Source organism: Cornus florida, unplaced genomic scaffold (assembly GCF_030987335.1).
Source record: "Cornus florida cultivar Cherokee Brave unplaced genomic scaffold, ASM3098733v1 CherokeeBrave_3.0.0_Hap2_Chr01, whole genome shotgun sequence".
Lineage (NCBI taxonomy): Eukaryota > Viridiplantae > Streptophyta > Magnoliopsida > Cornales > Cornaceae > Cornus > Cornus florida.
In genome coordinates this window covers 80,269,084-80,289,302 of record NW_026775571.1, presented here as the reverse complement: position 1 = coordinate 80,289,302, position 20,219 = coordinate 80,269,084, and the positions used below count along the sequence as shown (strand labels likewise).

The following is a 20,219-nucleotide window of genomic DNA, read 5'->3' as shown; positions in this document are numbered from 1 at the left end:
TAACTGAGTGATTTCTGTACAAAAGGAAACCAAAGATTGAATCTATCACTGAATACCAATCCTTGAATCCATTTCTGACAAATTTACAAGCTACCTCTAACAATTCCTTCAACACTACCATATTATGTCCTGACACGATTCCATTCCCTGTATATTACATATAGGATACAACAATTTCAAAATCTCTACATGGGTTTATATAAAAATACAAAAATAATAATAATAATAATAAAACTTAAAAGCCAAAAGTGCCACCATTTTCTGATCAGCATTCTGGTGAGACCAAGTAGCAAGCACAAGCAAGTATAAAATTCAGGTGCTAGGGGAGGATGAACTTTCATCGTCAGACGAACTATACTGTCGCTGTCCACTGAATGCAGGAAAAACTGGTGGAAGACTGGGATTTACTGGCAGTGGAAATTGACGGGCGGAGCTGACTATAGTTCTCTCATTGATCTTCCCAACTTCTTTGCATACCTGATCAAGGATAGAAAGGAAGTCCCTTACTACCATGAAGATCCGGAATGGATGCGCTTCTTCTTTAGCTGAGTTGCCATGGAAGTACTCTGTTATTTCCTTCACCAAAGAGAGAGCATCTCGGTCTTGGGCTTGAATCTTGATTAGCTCTTCCTCCGCCTTCTTCAAGAACCCATTCATGGACTCAGAGAACTTCCGGCTACTGTCCTTCAATGGGAGTTCTTCGTTTAACTTCACAACTTCCCCAATCTTAGTGATTCCTCTAGCTAGTTTTTGAACTTCGCTACTGAGCACATCTGAGTCCATGGCAGCAGCTTTCTTCACATTGGTGAGCTCCCCACTCAGGCCAGAAACAACTTGCAGGCCAAGCTTCCTGAATTCGACATCATCCCGGAAAGAAGAAGGATGATTTTCTTCGGCCACTGGATTCTGATCGGCACCTGAGAGACGAGACCCTTCAACTCTGATGATCTCCTGTACAACAAAATGTAACAGAGTGGTTCTTCCATCTGTGCCCTTAACATCAACAAGCTTTAGGAGTGTGTCAAGCTTGAAGGCATGGGCATCACCACGGTTAGTCCCAACATTCATGCGATTACCAGTCTTCAACACGGCTTCTAGAAGCTTCATGAACATTCTGCTGTTCCTCAATTCTTCACATGCCGTCTGCAAGGAACAAATGTGAAAATTTTGGCTTATAAATAGCAGGCAATGGAATCTGGTAACCATCAGAATCCATCTTTTTCTTTCCCCGGGCTACTATCTTTTTCTGGGAAAATCAGAATTTATCTTTTTTTGATGACAACAACAGTGAAATGCAAGAAAATCCTTCATTAGTTGGGAGTTTGGGAACATGCACTCAATGGCTTCTTCTATATAGTTATCCTGTTGAAAATACTTGGGAGATTTATCTTGCCAGTCAACCTTACTAACTACTAGCGTTTCTGCTCGAAATGGGTGCATAACACCACTAAGTTCTTGGGAAGAATGTTTTAGACTTTGTAGGTCTGAAAACCAAAACAACAAGATGCAATGTTTAAAAAATGTAGAACCATCCTACTATTTGCAGCTCTGTTCATAGAAGGTTCAACTCGTCTTAATCAAGTTAGCTAAGCTCGCTATGCTAAAGATATGGAAGCCCAATACTTCGAGGCCTTATAACTCCATCTACTCATTTTGTGGTGCACTTAGCCACTGAATTATCAAGATGTAGGTATACTCCTTAGGTCATCCGGTCACATAGCATATTATACCAGATGCTCCAGCTTAAATCACAAACCGTCTAGCCAATGTAGTTTTAAGTAGGAGCTTAGGAGATCTATAGTCCCCACATCTACATATATTATTCTGTCTATATTTTTTTCCAAATAGAAGGTAAATGAACAATACTTAAATAAAAAATCATGAGAATGAAGTCTTTATATTTATGCATGCAAATTACACGCTATGTAAATCAGTAAAGATGAGGAAAGGGGGTTTGAACCAATATTATGTAGAGATCTCCAAATATATGGCTCAGCTGAATCACAACCATCCATTCAAATATTTAGATATATTAACTCACGTTTATTTGACAGATTGATAGCAAATTGATATTTGGTCAGCAAAACCAAATGACAACAGGCAGGCAAACATAACAGGACTCAACAAGAGTGGTGACATGACAAGCTCAGACCCACTGAAAGCTTTTCAAATGCCAGAACTTCAATTAACCAATGCTAGAAAGTACTGAAACTATTTAAATTCATCAACCGATTAACCTAATTTATTTTAATTTCAATATGTAATTTCCGGGTTAATTTTTAAGTTGTTTCAAGTTCGTATAATATGATCTAAGGCCATTCTGGTCAGAACCCCTTCAAAAAAAAAACCACACCCAAAACGATGGGAAAATGAAATCACCCATTAGAGTGGTAGGGGAAAGATTTCCAAATCTCACAACCCCCACCCCTGCCCAACAACTTCCCCACCCAAAAAGAAAACCAAAAGGAATAGAAACTCATCCCAGATAATATACATGTAGAGCACAATAAAATAACCAATTTAAAAAGAAATGATCATGAGAAGATGAGATTTACCTCCAGAGTTTCGAAAGACCTTTTAAGGTACTCAACCTCTGAATCGAAATTGGCTATGTAAAGCATTGCATCCACCCTCTTAAAAGCAAAAGGTATGTCAAGCACTGCCCTGAGAAATTTCTCAGCGGGGCCAAGTTTGAATGGTGATTCATCTTTGAACTCCTTGAGTTTTCGTTCTTCCTCTTTGGTTGGAGCCATCTTTAATAAACTCTCAAGAAGTTCTGTCCCCAGTGTATCTGCATTGCCTGTTTGCAAGTGGAAGAAAATGAGAGAACATTACAGCAACAGAGACACACATGCACAAGCAAGCAAGCGCACAGACAGACAGACAGACAGAGTTTTGTAACCTAGGAAATCAATAGCAGAGGTGAATTATATTAGGCATTAAGGACATACGAAAAAATGATCATCATGACATTATGCTACGAGACATGCAGATAATGGAGCAAAACCATTCTAATAGAGGAAAATGGCCAAGATAAAAAAACCAAAAGTTCAGTTAACAAAACTAATACAACCTCAATTCCCTTACTTTCGAAGTAAATTGGAGAAGCAACGAGCCATGAAGCGAAAATAATAGAAACCTAGAGCAACTAAACCCATAATTTTCATGCGTACCCAATAGAATGTGAAGAGGACACACAATGCACCTAGTGCAAATCAAAACGCAGCAGATATCACACTATTTTATTACTTCCAAACTAACCTCAAGAGACCCTACCTAAGGAAAGAAGCAAAGTATTACCAACCTCCAGTAACCACAGTTGCACATGCAATGCTTGCATTCACATACAGATTCTCTAACGTTCAAGCGGAAAGATTTAACTGTATGCCACAACAGGTGCACATATATTGTCCATTAAAAATTTAAAGCACTTCATGGACCAAAAAAGGCTTTCATATTTGCAACCAGCCAACCGCCAAACCACGATCTAACTACCACTCAAAGGGGCAGTTTTTGCCCTACAACCAGCTTCAATTACAAAGAACCATTAGCGATGCATTCAGTGTAAGCCAATGCCATTCTTGTACGATTTTAACATTTGAACTAACACGCTAGATTCAAAGTCAAGAAATAAAGGAATTAAAAAAAAAAAAAAAAACATGGCAATTAAGAGGGAAAATTCATTTCCCTCGTGCCCTTTGTTCATTTTAATTACCAACTTAGCCAAACGAGTATTCAATTTAATTAGAACAATAGTACTAATTTAATCAAAGGACAGAGCACAAATCAGTGACATGTACTTCTTCAAACTCTTGTTCACGCTTTACAGCACAACAATAAGAGCAGGTATTCAGATACAGCTCAGTATATCAAGCTAGCATAAATTATAAATTGTAAAAATAAATCAAGTCCAAAACCTCATAAACAGAAAATTACTTCTATACTAGAAAACAAATAGAAAGGTTGTTCCAAAATACTTCTGTTTGATATAATGAAGGTCAGGAAATATTAAAAGGGACATAAACATGCTAACAGTAATAGAACCAGTTAATTATTTACCTTCTAAAAGTGCTTCGCAAACTTCATCTATGGTCACATTAAGTGCTCTCAACAAAATTGCAATGTTCTGGGATTTCTTTGGATCAAGTACCCGATTCTCTTGATTAAGAGCCGGAAGAATCTGGCGTCGAATATTATCTTTTGGATTCAAATTGGTACCATTTACCATGAACAATGTCTGAATCATTTCCTCATTTAACCTGCAATCAAATCCAAATTCTACAAACTTACAAAACATATGATATGATTCACTAAATAAAGCAAAAAAAAATGTACCACTCACTCCAAACCAATAGCATAATCAATGAACTAAAAGCAGAAAAAACAGATCAGCTCAAAATCTTACTGAAAAGAGCTAGATTTCAGCTGATCCCAGACCATTGCTCGATCCGAGCTTGCTCTGACCTTGTCCCAATGCAATGCTTTCAGCTTCGGCTTTGGAGTTCCATCATCTCTCTCCACAGTCTCAAAATTCTGAGCTTGTTCATCCTGCGAAGCCAGTGATGGGTTTTGGAAAACAGGTCTTGACGGCACTACAAGAACCGGAGGCCCTGTCATTGATTCTCGATTTAGACTCTGCACCACAGGTGTTTCCCAAAACCTCGGTGGCGGAAGCGGTGGAGGTGGCGGCGGCAATTTGACAGCAACATATTGACCCGAAACATTGCTTTTTCTCGCCGGAGATTGCTTCTTCAGCCCTGAAACATCCGAAATCATTCTGGGTGAATTTTGGGTTTCCCCTGAATTTCTCTCTGGAGTTGAAGACGGTGTCGATGGGCTCATAGATTGTGGCGGTATTGGTGGTGGTGGCCGTGACGGGGCCGGAAAATCAACGACGGAATCCGGCGATTTTGATCTTAAGCTTCTGGGGGTCGAAATTAGTGGCACGGAGGGACTACTGGACATGGTTTGAGTTGGAGAAGCAGAATTGGAAGATGGGTACGACGCCGTCCCCGAATTCGAGCTTCGGCTTCCGAATTTTTCACGTTCCACAGCTCGAAACTCTCTCCCAGAGTTCGATTCGAGGCCAATCGGACTTTGTTTACCGTCGGAAGACCCTCTCGGCGAGAAAAACTCGTCATCTTCGTCATCTTCATTGTCCCTAAAAGGACCTACTCCGGCATTATGCCGGTAATTCTGCCGCGGCAACGGCGGAAGAGGGTGGAGCTCCGGCGAACCCAATTTCTGGTATCCGGTAACGGTCGATGCGCCGTCGTTGCTTGGGTTCACCACATGGGTTTCGTCGGTTCCTCTGGAGTTCACGAGAGTACCCAAGTAGAGGAACTCCGAGCTGGTACTGGACACGTTGTGCGACGGCGGCCGGTGACCGACGTCGGAGGCGGTGACGTTGGGGGGGAACAGCCGGAGACTGTCGGACCTCGAGGCCTCTTTGTCGACGAAACCACGGTGCCTCCGGGTGTGGAGGAGGAAGGCGGCGATAAGGGCAATGAGTCCGACGGAGAGGAGAGAGACGGCAACGGCGATGGCGACGAGTTTCCGAGAAACGGGTTTTGAACCGGAGGATTGAGGGAGGATGAGAGAAGAAATATTCGCCGGAAATGAGGTGAGAGAGGTGGTGGAAGGCGGTGGTGGCGGTGAGGGGTAAAATGGGAAAAACGCGCCTTGCTTGTTTGGGGGTGTTTGGGAAGAGAATGGGTATTTGGGTTGTTGTGGTTGGCCTTGAGGAGATGGAAATGGTGGTTGAGAAGGAGGGAGAGAATCAAGAGGGAAGAAGGGTTGATGGAGAATCCGACGGTTGTGATTGATTTGGGTGGAGGATAAGAGATGTGGTGCGAAGCTAAAGAAGGTGAAGACACTGAAGAAGAAGAAGAAAATGGTGGGCATTTTGTTTCTCTCTCTCTCTAGATTTTAGAGAGGGAAAATGGAGGAAGAATGTTATGGTGCTTGTAGGGACTACTTTTAACTATTTAGAGAGACAAAGGAAGGGAAAATTCAAAATACTCTGTTCTCGATTGGGTACTTTCTCTAGACAAAGACCATAGAGAAGATTGAGAGATGATATACTACTCTTCACACACTAACCCACACGCACACAGTTATCTGAAACTTACATGGGGACATGGGTTGTTGAAGAATGTCCAAAGCAACCCATAGGAGAGTGTGTGAGGAAGAGAATGTTCTTATTGTGGGTGTAGGTGTGTGTGTGTGTGTGTGTGTGAGAGAGAGAGAGAGAGATGGATGGTAGTCTTGGTAGATGAGAGAGAGAGAACCAGTAGGAGGAGCTAGCAAAGAGAATGGTAGTTCAGACTTGCAAACAAAGAAACACCCACCATACTCAGAGAAGATTTATTTGCTCATCCATGGAGTGTAAGAAAAGAAATACTTACTGATCAAACACAAAAGTAACAATATGTTAACAGTGTAGAGTAGTAGTACAGTGTATAGGTGTGGATGGATGATGAAGACGAAGAAAAGATTTAGAAAGAGGTTAAAATTTTCTGACAGACACAGATATGTTTATTTTGGCCATTGGGATTTGCAAATTTGCCCTTGGTAAGATTCTTTATAATCATCACATCACCGTATATTTACATGTGTATGTGTATATATATATGTGTGTGTGTGTATGTGTGTGTGGAGAGATAGATATACAGCTAAAGATGAGCTGTGTGGCCTGTGACTCTGAGAGTTTCTACTGTTCTACCTCAAGGGGTGGTGAAAGATTGAGAGGAATCATGGGAAAGCATTTTTATCCCCCACTGCCTTTGGTGTTGAAAAAGTTGGTGATTTTGGCTCTGTCATTGCTAGTAAAGGCCACGAAAATTTTGTTGGGTTTTGTAAAACTTTCTTTTTGTGTGTGAATATGTGGGACCCATGCTCTTTTTCAAGCGCGTGTGAGGTCATTGGTACTTTGGTTTTTTTTTTTTTTTTTTTTTTTTTTTGTGCTTTTTTAGTTACGAGTAAGCTCATTTTTTTTACAATTGAATTGAGAAATTTATTTAAAATTTTGTTCTGACTTTTTACAAATCTAAATTTTTTTTTTAAAATCCATTAGCTAATACTACATATATATACAAAAGTCGCAGTAACAAACAGGAGCTTGTCATTTGACCTAAACATTGGAGTAGGCTCAATTTTTTTTGTCTAGTTTTATGTCAAGCGTTCACACGGAGAACGGTACGTGTTTGAATTGTTATTGAATTTTTTAGTTGTTAAAATGAAAGGGTATACAAGTGATTAAATAAAAATATGTATATTGCGAATTTTAATGAGAGAATTTTATGAGTTCGTATCCCATATCATCGAAATAGAAAAAGCTAAATAGCACAACTTAACACTTTAATAGTTATTTGTTGCTTATAACGTAGCATTATAAATAGAAGTCTCTTAAGCATATAAATCAAATTCGAATTTCATTTTTTTTTGTTAATGTAGTAAAATTATTCACTCGTGCCTAACTTTTTTTCCAAAATTGAAATTATAATAATTTGAAAAAACAAAAAAGATTACAACCTCACAAGTAAAATTTGAATGAATTACATAAATTTCAATGTCAAACTTGAACTTAGTTTTTATATATTTATTACAACTCTAAATTGATTTCAAACTTAATCCTAATTAAAAAATGAGTACAAATTAACTACAAACAATATGTGATGTTGTGGTCCGAATTTGGTATCGGGTCGCGTTGTTATTTGAAATTTTTTTTTTTCGTTTTCGCATATGGGCCCAAGTTAGTACTCTCTTGTAATCCGATATATAAGGGCACCTAGGATTTGAAGTGTGATTATCAAGAGATGCTAAAAATTATACAGAGATATAGTGTGTGTGTGTGTGTGTGTGTGTGTGTGGTGGGGGGGTGGGGGGCCGGTGAAAATTTTCGCGTGGATCTCTACTGTAAACGTAAACTTTGTCGAACCAAGTATAAATCTTTATGTTCTTTGAATGGTGTGTTTATTTTTCCCATAGTGTTTCGTAATTTTTGTTTGGGTCGTTGCGTTTGTTGTAACACAATCATATTTCCCACTCAATTGCCTGTAACTAAGTATGTGATTGTGTGGGAGATTGTTGGCATTTGTAGAAGAAAAACTATATATGATTATGCCAACAAGAGAATGTACAAAACGGACAAATATATATTTGAATTGGAGGGCGGTCGTGACAAACAATCCCCAATCAAAAATAGGAGAGCATGCTTAATCTCGTGGGTTACGCAACAAGAACGTTGGGTCTCAAAGAGGAATGATTGTGACGTTCTATATCATATGGGAGAAAAGTTGTTGAGATTTATATATGTGTGGACACCCTTGAATTATGTAAATGCATTTTGAGCAAAATCATAAGTACCAAAAAAAGAGTGTTCAAAACACATAATACCTACATGAGTTAGAGAGGTGGCAATATTTGACACGACATACTAACACGACAAGAAATTAGTTAGTTTGGATTTGACTTAATCGTATTCGTATCGATTCGAATTGACACGATAATTAAACATGTCATATTCGTGTTTAACTTGTCAACTCGTTTATAATCAAATTAATTCATTTAACAAAACATGTCGTGTTCGTGTTAAAAATGATCCATTTAACTAAACATGCTAAATAAATATATAGTATTCGCGTAAAAAATGACTTAAACATGTCATGTAGTATTGTTTTGTGTCGCGTTAAATTTTGACCCATTTATTAAACAAATTATGAGTATTATATCATTTTTCATGTCGACTCGACAAACTCCAACTCATCAATCATGCATGACAATCACGCGCTTTAGGAGGGTATGGGCTTTTTTTTTTGCGTTCTTGTGGGGCAGACTCCTAAAGATTTTGATGTCCTTCTTAATCACTTTTCCTATTTTCAATAACATTAGGAGATTAGGGTAAATCCGTAAATACGGTAATTAATAACTTTTATGTCACACTCGTAAGTAATACCATTGCTAGCTAAGCTTACCGTTCAAAAAAAAAAAAAAAAAACCATTGCTAGCCATAAATTTTTTGGCGCGCTTTGTTTGGAATGATGCGTTTCTTTGCCTTGAGAGCAATTTAAAATATAAAATTTATATGGAGCAAGTTTATGGCAAGACATTTACCTAAAAAAAAAAATGACAATAATTTTCTATTCACCAATGAGTAAAAAATTTATATTCACGACGTACTAAACTAACAAGTGTTCTTATATTTAAAATAATAAAAAATAAATAATTTAATAGATATCTGAGTTAAACTCAAATGGATCCGAATCAATTTCTAATTCTCTCTCTCCTACCTCTTTCTCACGCTTCTATTATGTGAAAGCCCTAATCTCATCCATTCTATCCCTCTTTTTACAGACATTTATATATGTATTAGCTTAAGCAAAATTCATTGAAACTAGGCAAGTTAAAAGAAGATAATGTTTTCTCAATCTTGAGAAGTAATTTGAAGCTTGCGAGTCAATCTAACCTAGTTTCACAGTAGTCCATAGATAAGTCATATCCTCCATATGTTTAAATTAGGAACGTAGTTTTGTCCTCCAATTGGCAGTGATAGTCAACTACATAAATTAGTAGTATCTATCAAAAAAAAAAATACTACTCCTAGTAGATAGACAAGTGCATAATCGAAACCACTAGGGAAACTACATTCAACTCTTCCCAGAAAACATACAAAAGGAAATTTGGTTGTTCTTGATCAAGAGACTGCTATAATTCTACCTCTCTCAGAGCAGGTACAAATATTTCAAAATAATCTTCTCTCATGGATTAATTGGATGGTACTAGTCTATATCATAGAAAATTAGGTCTGGAAAATATCATATTTATAAATATGTGAGAGAGAGAGAGAGAGAGAAGGGGAGAGAGAGAACGGATGAGATTAGAGCTTCTACAAAATAGAAGTCTGAGAAAGAGGGAGAGGAGAAAGAATTAGAATTTGATTTGAATTCATTTGGGTTTAATCCATATAACTATTAAATTATTTATTTTTTATTATTTTAAATATAAGAACACTTGTCAGTTTAGTATTGCGCCACATACGAGTATAAGTTTCCTACTCACCAGTGAGTAAGCAAGTATTGTTCAAAAAAAATTAAAAAATTATGGCAAGGCCATACTTTTTGTTTTATTTTTATTATTTTATTTTATTTTCCCAAAAAGTTAAAACAGACACAAAACATATTTAAATTCTCAATCTCTCCTTTAAACATTTATAATATAATTTCATATCAATTGGACCAGTAGTCCAGTGGTGAAATCCCCTAATTTCAACAATAATAAATTATTAACACTATATTTTATAGGTTTTTATAGACCAATTTTTTTTTTTAAAAATAGAGATATTATATAAACTACATATAAATATGTCTAGTGCAATAAATATTTTTACTCACTAAATTAAGTAGTCAACTTATACCTCGAGTGATATCTCCCAAAACAGAAGATAAGAATTTGAGTTCCTTAAAAACAAAAAAGGTGCACGAATCTTTTGTTAATGAAAAAAAAAAAATCAATTGGTCAACTTGTACGTGAATATTACTCTTCAAGCATCTTAAACGTTTATTTTTTAAATTTTTGGTTTATATTTATCATACTTTTGAATTATTAAAATCAAATGTTAATTAATATTAAAATTGAAGAATTACTTCGCCCTTTAATTATTCAAAATCTGTTTGTCGAATGACTGAACAATTATTGAGCAAAATACTCAGGTGGATGTAATTGGGACTATGACAAGACACTGTTCATTTGTGTCACGTGCTGTTTCAAATTTACACCATACTAGTACTTCATTAGTGCACGTGATTCGCATAGATTTAATTTGTCTATCCTTTTTCTGAAGAAACTAGAGCATGTGATTTGTGATTGTTGATATTTTGACATGGATGAGAAGAATTTAACAAGAAGGTTTAACAAGAAGAATGACAAATAATTTTAAGAAAAAAAGAAGAATGACAAATTAATTCGCTCCAAATTTGAAATATTTTTGATCTTTTTGAAAGAAAAAAAATTTAATCCGTTGTGATTCAATTCTATATTCTCTTTATTGAAACTAATTTGAAGAAGAGTTAATCGATCTTTGGGGCAAAAGTGTAATTGAGTACCAAACGAAACAAAGTGAAAGTGAAAGAAAACAAAGTGAAGAAAAAGAAAATCAATTTTCTAACATACATTTGGTTAGTATAATTTTTTTTCAAGAATCATGAAAAAGTATCATTTTATAATTTACCCGTCTTTACTTTTATTAAATAGGATTAAAATTTATATTGGATAAATATTTTATCTCTTTATTTTATAAAGAGATAAAAAATGAGCATAATTGTAAGTTTACATGTAATGACTCTCTCCCTAGCCATCTATATCCAAGTAATTGAAGATTGTGCACCTGTAGTTTGTCCAGTGTGGTAGTCTACTGGTGTCACTTGCTCACATACATCCTCCCACAAGGTCGCCACAATCACTCCCTCTTCGGTACCTAACATCCCCGTTGGTCACACTTTCGATTAGGTTAGAACCCAATACCATTTGTAATAACCTTCATCCTAAGCAGACACAATATTGTCCGTTTTTGGCTCTTTCGGACCAAAGACTTCCCAGAGGTCATCCATCCTTGTACTAAAAGGGTGTTAAATTTATATAAAGTACTGGCCCCATTCACACTCAAGTAATGTGAAATTGTGCATCTATAGTTCGCTTAGTGTGATAGCCTACTGATTCTACTTGCACACACTCACACACATTCGCTCACAAAATCACCACATTACATAACTTCATAAGGAATAAAAAGAAATTGAATGTTTTTTTGAAGAAAAAATTTATTTAAAAATTAGGTGGTTATGCGGAGTTATTTCTCTCAAAATTTTCTTTTTCCTGCAAACTCTTAAATTAAATTTTTGATCGTTTTATTTTTTTTACTATTTTTATCTAACCAAACTACATCTAACTTAACCAATGTCATCTCAACTAGGTTACATACTTAAAAATTGCATAAATTCCTCGCGATTATGCCGAAGAGATTACAATTTAAAAGTAGTACATACACATGGAACAGTGAGGATAAGCTGCACCCACTGAGTCCCATCTGTTGGTAAACATCATCAATGCACTCAATGAATGGTTGGGTGCATTAGATTCAATCTCTAAAGCTGTGACATTTTAATTAGATTAATTAGAGATATGAAAACGTTTTATATCGAGAATGCAACACGTTATATGCATTAGAAGGGGTCCTATTCTGTTTATGTTACCATCTGAGTTTGACGATGGCTTTCTTTCCTTCATATTTAAATTCAACATTAGTTGACATAAATTTTGCTTTCTCTATTTTTACATGTGCCCCACCAAAATATTGTACAACTGAGTTACTGAGACATTAAATTTTTGAAGTGCTAATCATTGGGAGATTAGCCCTAATTAGCTTATAATATTGCTTGCTAGATACCTAATCAAAATTAACTTTTCTGTATCAAGTAAAGTGATATCAATTTGCAATGATGAACATGCGCCACAATTAATTATCACATACTCTTTGATATATATATACATATATATATATATTGTCTGGTGATAAATTTTTTTTTTTTTTTTCCAAATATAAATTACAAAGAATAGTTTTTTAACCTTCTAAAATAATAAGAGAGATTCATAAATATTTGTTAGATAGGTAACAAATAAAAAGTGATGCAATATAATATGAGAAAAGTGAAAACAAATTAAAACTTAAAATATTGTTTATGATAAAGGTCCATTTTTATGAAGAAAAATTAAGCAAGTCACATCAAAAATAATATTTACATAGATTTGAAGCAACGTAAGGTTTTTTTTTTTTTTTTTCGTTTTGTTTTGAAAGGTAACTAACACAACGTAAGTTGCTATCATTGAGTCACTGCACCTCACCTGATGTAGATGGCGCCTCATTGCTTGAAAAGGGTCATGATCAGACATGTGACTCTTAGTGTGTGTATTTTATATCTCATTTCACCTGCGTATTGTTATTGGCTAAAATAAAAATAGTATTTTTATTGTAAAAATATTTTGAAAAAAAAATTAAAAGCATGTTTATGAACGATATTTTGTTGTGAAAATATCAGACTGAGAAACATATATAATTATAATTTTGGATCATGAGCCGTTGTTAAAATAAGAAAAAAACATTTTTTTGGTGTTTTGGCCTTTGGCCACTGTTAACGAAGTGTTTTAACACAGTATAAAATAAAATAAGACTGTACCAAACATGTTTTTGTTATCAAAATTAATACTTTATCAGTCAAAAAAAAAAAAAAAAAACTTATTTCTTAGAAGACTTACTTTTTATTGACTAAAGTTAAAAATAAAATAAAAAATAAAAAATTACAATACTTGCTAACATGACCAATAACTAAAAAATTGTTTCTTTAAAGTGAAATTGAATAACTGTCCTAGTGATATCTCATTTTACTTTTCATTGTGGGATGTGCAAAGACAAACCGAGTATGTTTTTTTTTTTTTTTTTTTGCTGTCGAAAGAAAAAATAAAGTGAAATTGAATATCGTAAAACTATTTTCCTTGCTAAAAAATAATTTTCTTGCAGCCCTTTCAGCTGTCAAGCTAGAAAATAAATTTTATTTTTTTATTAAAGTAATTCAATCATTTATTAGTAACAAAAAATAGTGTTTTATACATACATAAAGCAGTGAATGTACCTGTACAAAAAGGGTCAATATTATTTGAGTTCTGTAAAGACAAAGGAGTATGTATTTTTTTTTTTTTTTTTCTGCCGATGAAAGAAAAAAAAAAGTGAAATTGAATATCGTAAAACTATTTTCCTTGCTAAAAAATAATTTTCTTGCAGCCCTTTCAGCTGTCAAGCTAGAAAATAAATTTTATTTTTTTATTAAAGTAATTTAATCATTTATTAGTAACAAAAAATATTGTTTTATACATACATAAAGAAGTGAATGTACCTTTACAAAAAGGGTAAATATTATTTGAGGAAAGTAGAATAAAAGATAAATTGAGAAAAAAGGTGAAAAAAATCATAATATTGGATAGAGAATGCTAAGTGCAATCGCGATTGCACTAACTCAAGACTCGTGTGATGAAAGGGCTAAGCTTGTACAATCACAAGAGTTGTGAGAATTGTACAGCACAACTCATGTCCAATTTATAAGTGTGGCCAAGAATGTTAAGTAAAATATTTTTACAGATTGAGTGAGTTATTTTTATAATTTTAACAAAAAATATAATTAATAATATAAATAAAAATAATTCAGCATGACGGATACCTCCACTAGCAAAGGTGGACAGGGGGGTGGGCAAAGGTGGGCTAAAAAAAATAAAATTTACAATACTAATATTAGCTCAGACCAAAATATATATATATATATATATATAAATAGGGGTAATTTACACAAACCTCCTCTATGATTTGCCCTAATCACAGGGACCTCCCTTACTGTTTCGAAAATTACGCGGATCTCCCCTAAAAATGAAAATAATTTACACGGACCTCCTTTCTGTTATAGTCAACGGCAGTCAACGACGAAAAATGATGACATCAGCTACTATTTTTACTGAAATGTCAAAAATACCCTTAGCTATATTATTTCATATTATATTTTAAATTATATATATATATATATATAAAATACACATATATAACCGTTGTGAGACCAAACGGTTCATTAGGGCTAAAGAGAATAAGAAGACGAAGTTGTTGCCGTTGTGAGAAGCTGTTCCATATTGGTTGTGTTGTGCAAATCAAGTGTTGGGAGCTTTGGAGAGGAAGAAGAAAAAGAAGATTGTTCTGTAATTTGAAGAAAAACGATGAAGAAGAAGATTGTTCTTCTATCTGCAACTTAGGGCTCCATTTGGGTAATTTTTGTTCATCTACAAATTAAAGGCTGAATTCTGAGTTACGATTTATTCATCTTCAAAACAAATATTTGGATTTTCAATTTGTTCTTCAAAAATCTGAAAATTTCATTTTTGTGAGTTACGATTTGTTCTTCAAATATTTGGAGAATAGCGAAGGTCTTGTAGGTTAGGATTTGTTCTTCAAATATCTGGATTTTCGTTTTTGAAAACATGTCTACAAGTTCAAAGGGAAAAGTTTCAATCTTGGATGATTTAAGGTATAGGGATCTATATTGCAAATGTAAATCAAAAACAAAATCTCTAATTAAGGTCACAGGTTCTAATGATTATAACAATAAGGGGAAGTTGTATTATGTTTGTTCAACTAGAAATTGTGGTGTTTGGGAATGGTGCAATCCAATAAGTCACATTACAGACGATATGGTGGACTCTGCTACAACATGTAACCAAGAAGATGCAGTTGCTGAGATTATGATACATGTTGTTGAGATAAGTTCTGAGATTGTTAAGCTAAGGTCTTAAATTTATGAGATAAGGTCTGAAATTGGTGTACTAAGGTTTGATATTGGTGAGACAATGTGTGAAATTGGTGAAATAAGGTCTCAATTTGCAATGTTTGAAAAACCCTTTGGATTCATGAAGCTGCTTATCAATGCAAGTTTATTTCTTACATTTTTCTCAGTTGTGATTACATTAATATGTTGAAGTTGTATTATTTTTCTCAGTTGTATATTGAAGGTGGTATGCCTTCAATAATTATCTTTTGTAATGAATAATCTTCAGTTCTTAATGGAGTTCTTAATGAATGATGGTATAGCATGGCCTTCACTACTATATGACTATTGTATTGATAAACTCTATATTGACAAACTGCATTGACAAATAATTCAGACCTATATGACAAACAGCCCATAAATATGAACCTATATAAACCATTAATTGTCCACAAACCATACCATACAAAAAAAGTTAGCCAAAAAATATACCATATCATTTAGCAATAAAATTCAGAGTATTACATTGAGTTGTCCAAAGGCTATACCAAAAGTCAGTTGTCCAAAAGTTATACCAAGACCTATACCAAAAGTTACTCCCAACTCTATAAAGTCCACCATATACCTGTCTAAATTGTCAACAAAGTACTTAAACAACAAAAGTTTCATAAATTGTCCACAAAAATATATTTATATTATGGCTGCATCTTCAATTGCCTTCTTCTCTATCTTCAAGTGTCCCTTCCAGATTGGCTGCTTCTTCCAATTCCTCTTTGAACTTGAAATTTGACTACATTAGGTCTTCTTAGTTGATTTGATATTGCAGAGCCTTTTCCAGCTTGGTTGGTGCTTGCAATGCCTTTCCCTGCTTGATTTGAGCTTGAGCTCGCATACCCTCTTCCAGTTTGGTTGGTGCTTCTTGCTTGATTTGAGGTTGCACACCCTCTTCCAATTTGGTTAGTGCTTGCAGTGGCTTTTCTACCTGGATTCCTCATTGTCTGTGATTATAAGGAAACCAATGTTAGTTTGTCAGTTAAGAAAGACATTAGGTATACATGTTAAGTTATAATTGTTGTGGAGAAGTTGTTAAGTTATACTTGTTGTGGAAAAGTTGAGCTTTGATATCCAAATTGAGTAGCTGATATAGGCCTCATTATCTGTGATTATAATTCAAATAAACTTAGTCTATTTAAGAAAAATAGAAATAAAGTTAAACCTCTTCTTTAAAAATAAAAATAAAGTTATACCTCTTCTGTTAAACTGGTAAAACTTGAAGTTCAACTTCCAACTTGACTGGTTGTTGCTGTAGTTGTATGTCCCTGCAAGTTCTTATATAGTGTCAAATAACGTCACGAGTTAAAAGGGCTTTAACTCATGACTTAATATTAAAAGTGAGTTACCTATTTGGGTTGACCTACTTTGCATGTTTTCCTGTTATACCTAAATTCTTCACACTATGAGCATTGTAAGGATTTGCTCTTTCTAGCATCACTAGTTGCAGCTGCAGGCTCATTTGCATCTCTTGTCCTGGCTTTTTTTTTGGTTTTGCCAGGCTTTTTCCTTGGAACTGGAGGTTCCATAGGGTTATAATGCACGGAAATCCACATTCTCTGATTAGGTACTTAGTGAATCATACTAGAATAAGTTCTCATGTATGTTTCATTATAGAAACATGGATCACAGAACTGTTCAATATATGTTCTTTTATGTGTTATGGCTACAGTTGCATGTTTGCATGGGAGGCCAGAAATCTGCCATCCTCTACAATCACATAACCTTGATCTAAGCTTCACTATATGTTTTCCTTCATCATTTATGACTTTATACTCATCTTGCTCTGCTGGGGTAACATTCATGATCTAGAGTTATCAATCAACTTGTTCAATTTTTTTCTAATGTTTGGGGTCACCAATCTTACCCAAGCACTGCCCTTTTCAGCCCTCATTTGGAGTCTGCTCATCAATTTGCTTCTAATACCATCAAGCAGCCCTAAAATATGTTTAGACCTAAGCTTCCCAACCCAATTGTTGAATGACTCACTAAAATTATTAGTGACATGGTTACTCTTCACCTGCTCAGAAAATGCATGCCTTGACCACTTGCACACATTTATTCTTAAGAGCCAATTATAAACCTCTCTTGACACCTCTCTTATTTGCCTCATTACCTCATTAAATGTGTAATCATTATAGGCTCTAGCTGCCTTCCAGAAAAAGACTGCAAAAGCAATCCTGGATACTTCTTTTTGAAGTTGTTATATAAATGTTTGCAACATAACCTATGGGTTGCATGTGGGAAAACAATCTTCATTGCTTGTTCAAGACCCTAAGCACAAATAAAAATAAAAAATTAGATATAAAAATTTCATGTAATTTATTAGATATAAAAATTACATGTAATAAATTAAGTATTTACCTTTTGTTGATTTGACATGAAGTATAGATGTCTATCCTGACCAAGTTCAACAAAACTTTGCAACTCTAGAAAGAAGAATTTCAAGCTTTCTTTCCCTTCATTCTCCACCACAGCCACGGCCAGTAGAAAAGCCCATTATTCCCATCAAGGGCTATAGCAGGCAAGAGCATACCACCATAAAGGGTCTTTAGGTGACAACCATCCAATCCAATGAACTCCCTGCAACCATTCTGAATTCAGATTGCATAGCTTCTAAAGACATAAAAATTCTTTCAAATGTCATAGTAGGCAAGTCCCTCTTAAGCTTCATAATACTACCAGGATTAGATTTGAAAATTTCATTAGCATACTTAGGAAGCAAAATGTATGCTTCCCCATGGTTTCCCTCTAACTCATTCATAACTTTCCTTATAGCTCTGTATAGTTGCATGAGTCTTGCATCAACTTTGAATTGGCTCATCACTGTTGCATGCAATGAATCAAGTGGAACACCTGGATTGTCTTTTATACTCTGCCCAAGCTTTTTCGCAATCCATGTAGATATTTCATCCTTCACAATGCTACTCCTCACACAATTGTGTGGACCTCTAATTGTTTTGAGTTGATAAGTTACTTTATATACTAAACGGGAAGCATGTACCCTCCATGGACACCCCTGAACTGTATATCTTACAGTCACTCTTTACTTCTCATTTTTAACTCTTTTTATATTACATCCCTTTTAGACACAAAAATCAACCAAAATATTCCTAAAATGGTTCACACTGAGAAATAGATGACCTTCTTGTAACTTAATCTTTCCATCCAAACCTTTTTCAAATGGAATTCCATTTATATAGTTTAAATAGGACCCAGCCCTTGCTGTTTCAGTTTTCTATTGTTCAACATTTATCTCACACTCTTCTTCTTCCACATCATCTATGTCTACATACATGTCATTATTAGATTCGATACCAGGTTCATCTTCTGATTCATAGTCTGACATACCATCCTCACTGTGGTTCTTTTCTTCATCCACATTCCTATTCACATCATCATTGTGAACTAGATTCTTCCCCTTTCCACTATTTTCCCATTCTTCATCTTCAGAACTAAACCCAAATACATCATTATCATCTTCCAAATCGTACTCATCCTCAGACTGTCCTCCATTGTTCTCATTTACATTGGTCTCATTGTCTCTGACATTACTTTCATCATTGTCATTGACATTACTGTCATCATTGTCATTGACATTGGTCTCATTGTCAAAGTTAATGTCATCAAACTACCTGTCATCAAAGTCCATGGTCTCAATTAAGGTAAATTCAGGACTTACATTAGTCACAACCTTGTCAATATACAAGTCTATCAATCTCTTACTAGCGTTTATTTTAAACATCTCTAGCACATCTTTATCACTATCCACATGCATTCTAGCAGAAGACCCAGGAACAACACAAGACAAAAACAGTGACAAAGGGACAGTAGGTGGAGTATGAGATAAAGCTGCTGCTGTTACATCTTTAACAAGATCAATGATGCTATAAAAATCTGGATCCACACCAGTTATAAAAGTTAGGTTCCACTTGTAGTGAACAGCAATATCATGAATTGATTCCATCGCTGTAGCAATTAAAATTATAACAAAAATATAAATTATAAACATAAATTAACAAAATTTATCCCAAACAATACGATGGAACAACTACTCCCAAATTACACATAATTTCAATTATAAAAAGCCTTATTTATCTATATAGAGTTAACAATAAACAGAAAACAAAACCCTAAACAACTATATATAGAGTAGTAAAAAACATAAACCATAAACTAAATACAGAATTAACCAAAAAAACATGCACCCTAAAAACAGAGTATAAATTTTCACGTAACCTAAACTAAATACAGAATAATCAAAAACAAAAACCCTAAATACTGACTAGAAAATTCTTTTCACATACCTCAGACCACTTCAATTTCACATATGCGCAAACCCTAACTCATTTTTTGCAAATATGAACTTGGATTTGTTGCCAAATATAGGAAGTGAACTCCTCTATTGATGTGATCTTTGGTTAATCCTTCGTATGCGCAAACCCTAACCAAACGTTCATTCTCTCTCTCTTTCTCTCTCAAAGTGTTCATAATACACAATCTCAGTTTGGTAAGGCAGATGAAAAGATGCTGCTTTGGGAAACATACAAAATTAATGGCAATTTTCTTTCCAAATGATATGTATAGCAGCTGTATAACTGATAGCTGATGTCATGCCTACCGAATAACTTAGAAGGGTAGTTTAGTAATTTTATATACCAAGGAGAAGGTATTTCAGTAATTTTGACAGCTCCGTTAGTGTATTTAACGGTCCGTCACACATAAGGGAGATCCGTGTAGATTATTTTCATTTTTAGGGTAGGTCCGCCTAATTTTTGAAACAGTAAGGGTGGTCTTTGTAATTAGGGCAAATCATGGGGG

At 34.8% G+C, this 20,219-nt stretch overlaps 1 protein-coding gene across 1 annotated transcript; it reads right to left on the bottom strand.

Annotated features, from left to right (window-relative positions):
- Positions 1 to 11: 11 nt before the first annotated feature.
- Positions 12 to 6,564, bottom strand: LOC132302562 (formin-like protein 1). The gene is made up of 4 exons (XM_059799465.1): positions 4,406 to 6,564; positions 4,060 to 4,259; positions 2,556 to 2,800; positions 12 to 1,143 (listed from the first exon to the last, which is right to left on the bottom strand). The coding sequence occupies exons 1-4, from the start codon at positions 5,902 to 5,904 to the stop codon at positions 313 to 315; spliced, it is 2,775 nt and encodes a 924-aa protein (XP_059655448.1). The 5' UTR covers positions 5,905 to 6,564; the 3' UTR covers positions 12 to 312.
- Positions 6,565 to 20,219: the final 13,655 nt, after the last annotated feature.

What these genes read in the sequence shown, in the direction of transcription:
- LOC132302562 (XM_059799465.1), bottom strand. Translation starts at nt 5,904, where the DNA reads ATGCCCACCATTTTCTTCTTCTTCTTCAGTGTCTTCACCTTCTTTAGC. An exon ending in CTGAAATCTAGCTCTTTTCA is followed by an intron (nt 4,260 to 4,405) that starts GTAAGATTTTGA and finishes ATTTGATTGCAG; the next exon opens with GTTAAATGAGGAAATGATTC. An exon ending in GGTCTTTCGAAACTCTGGAG is followed by an intron (nt 1,144 to 2,555) that starts GTAAATCTCATC and finishes TGTTCCTTGCAG; the next exon opens with ACGGCATGTGAAGAATTGAG.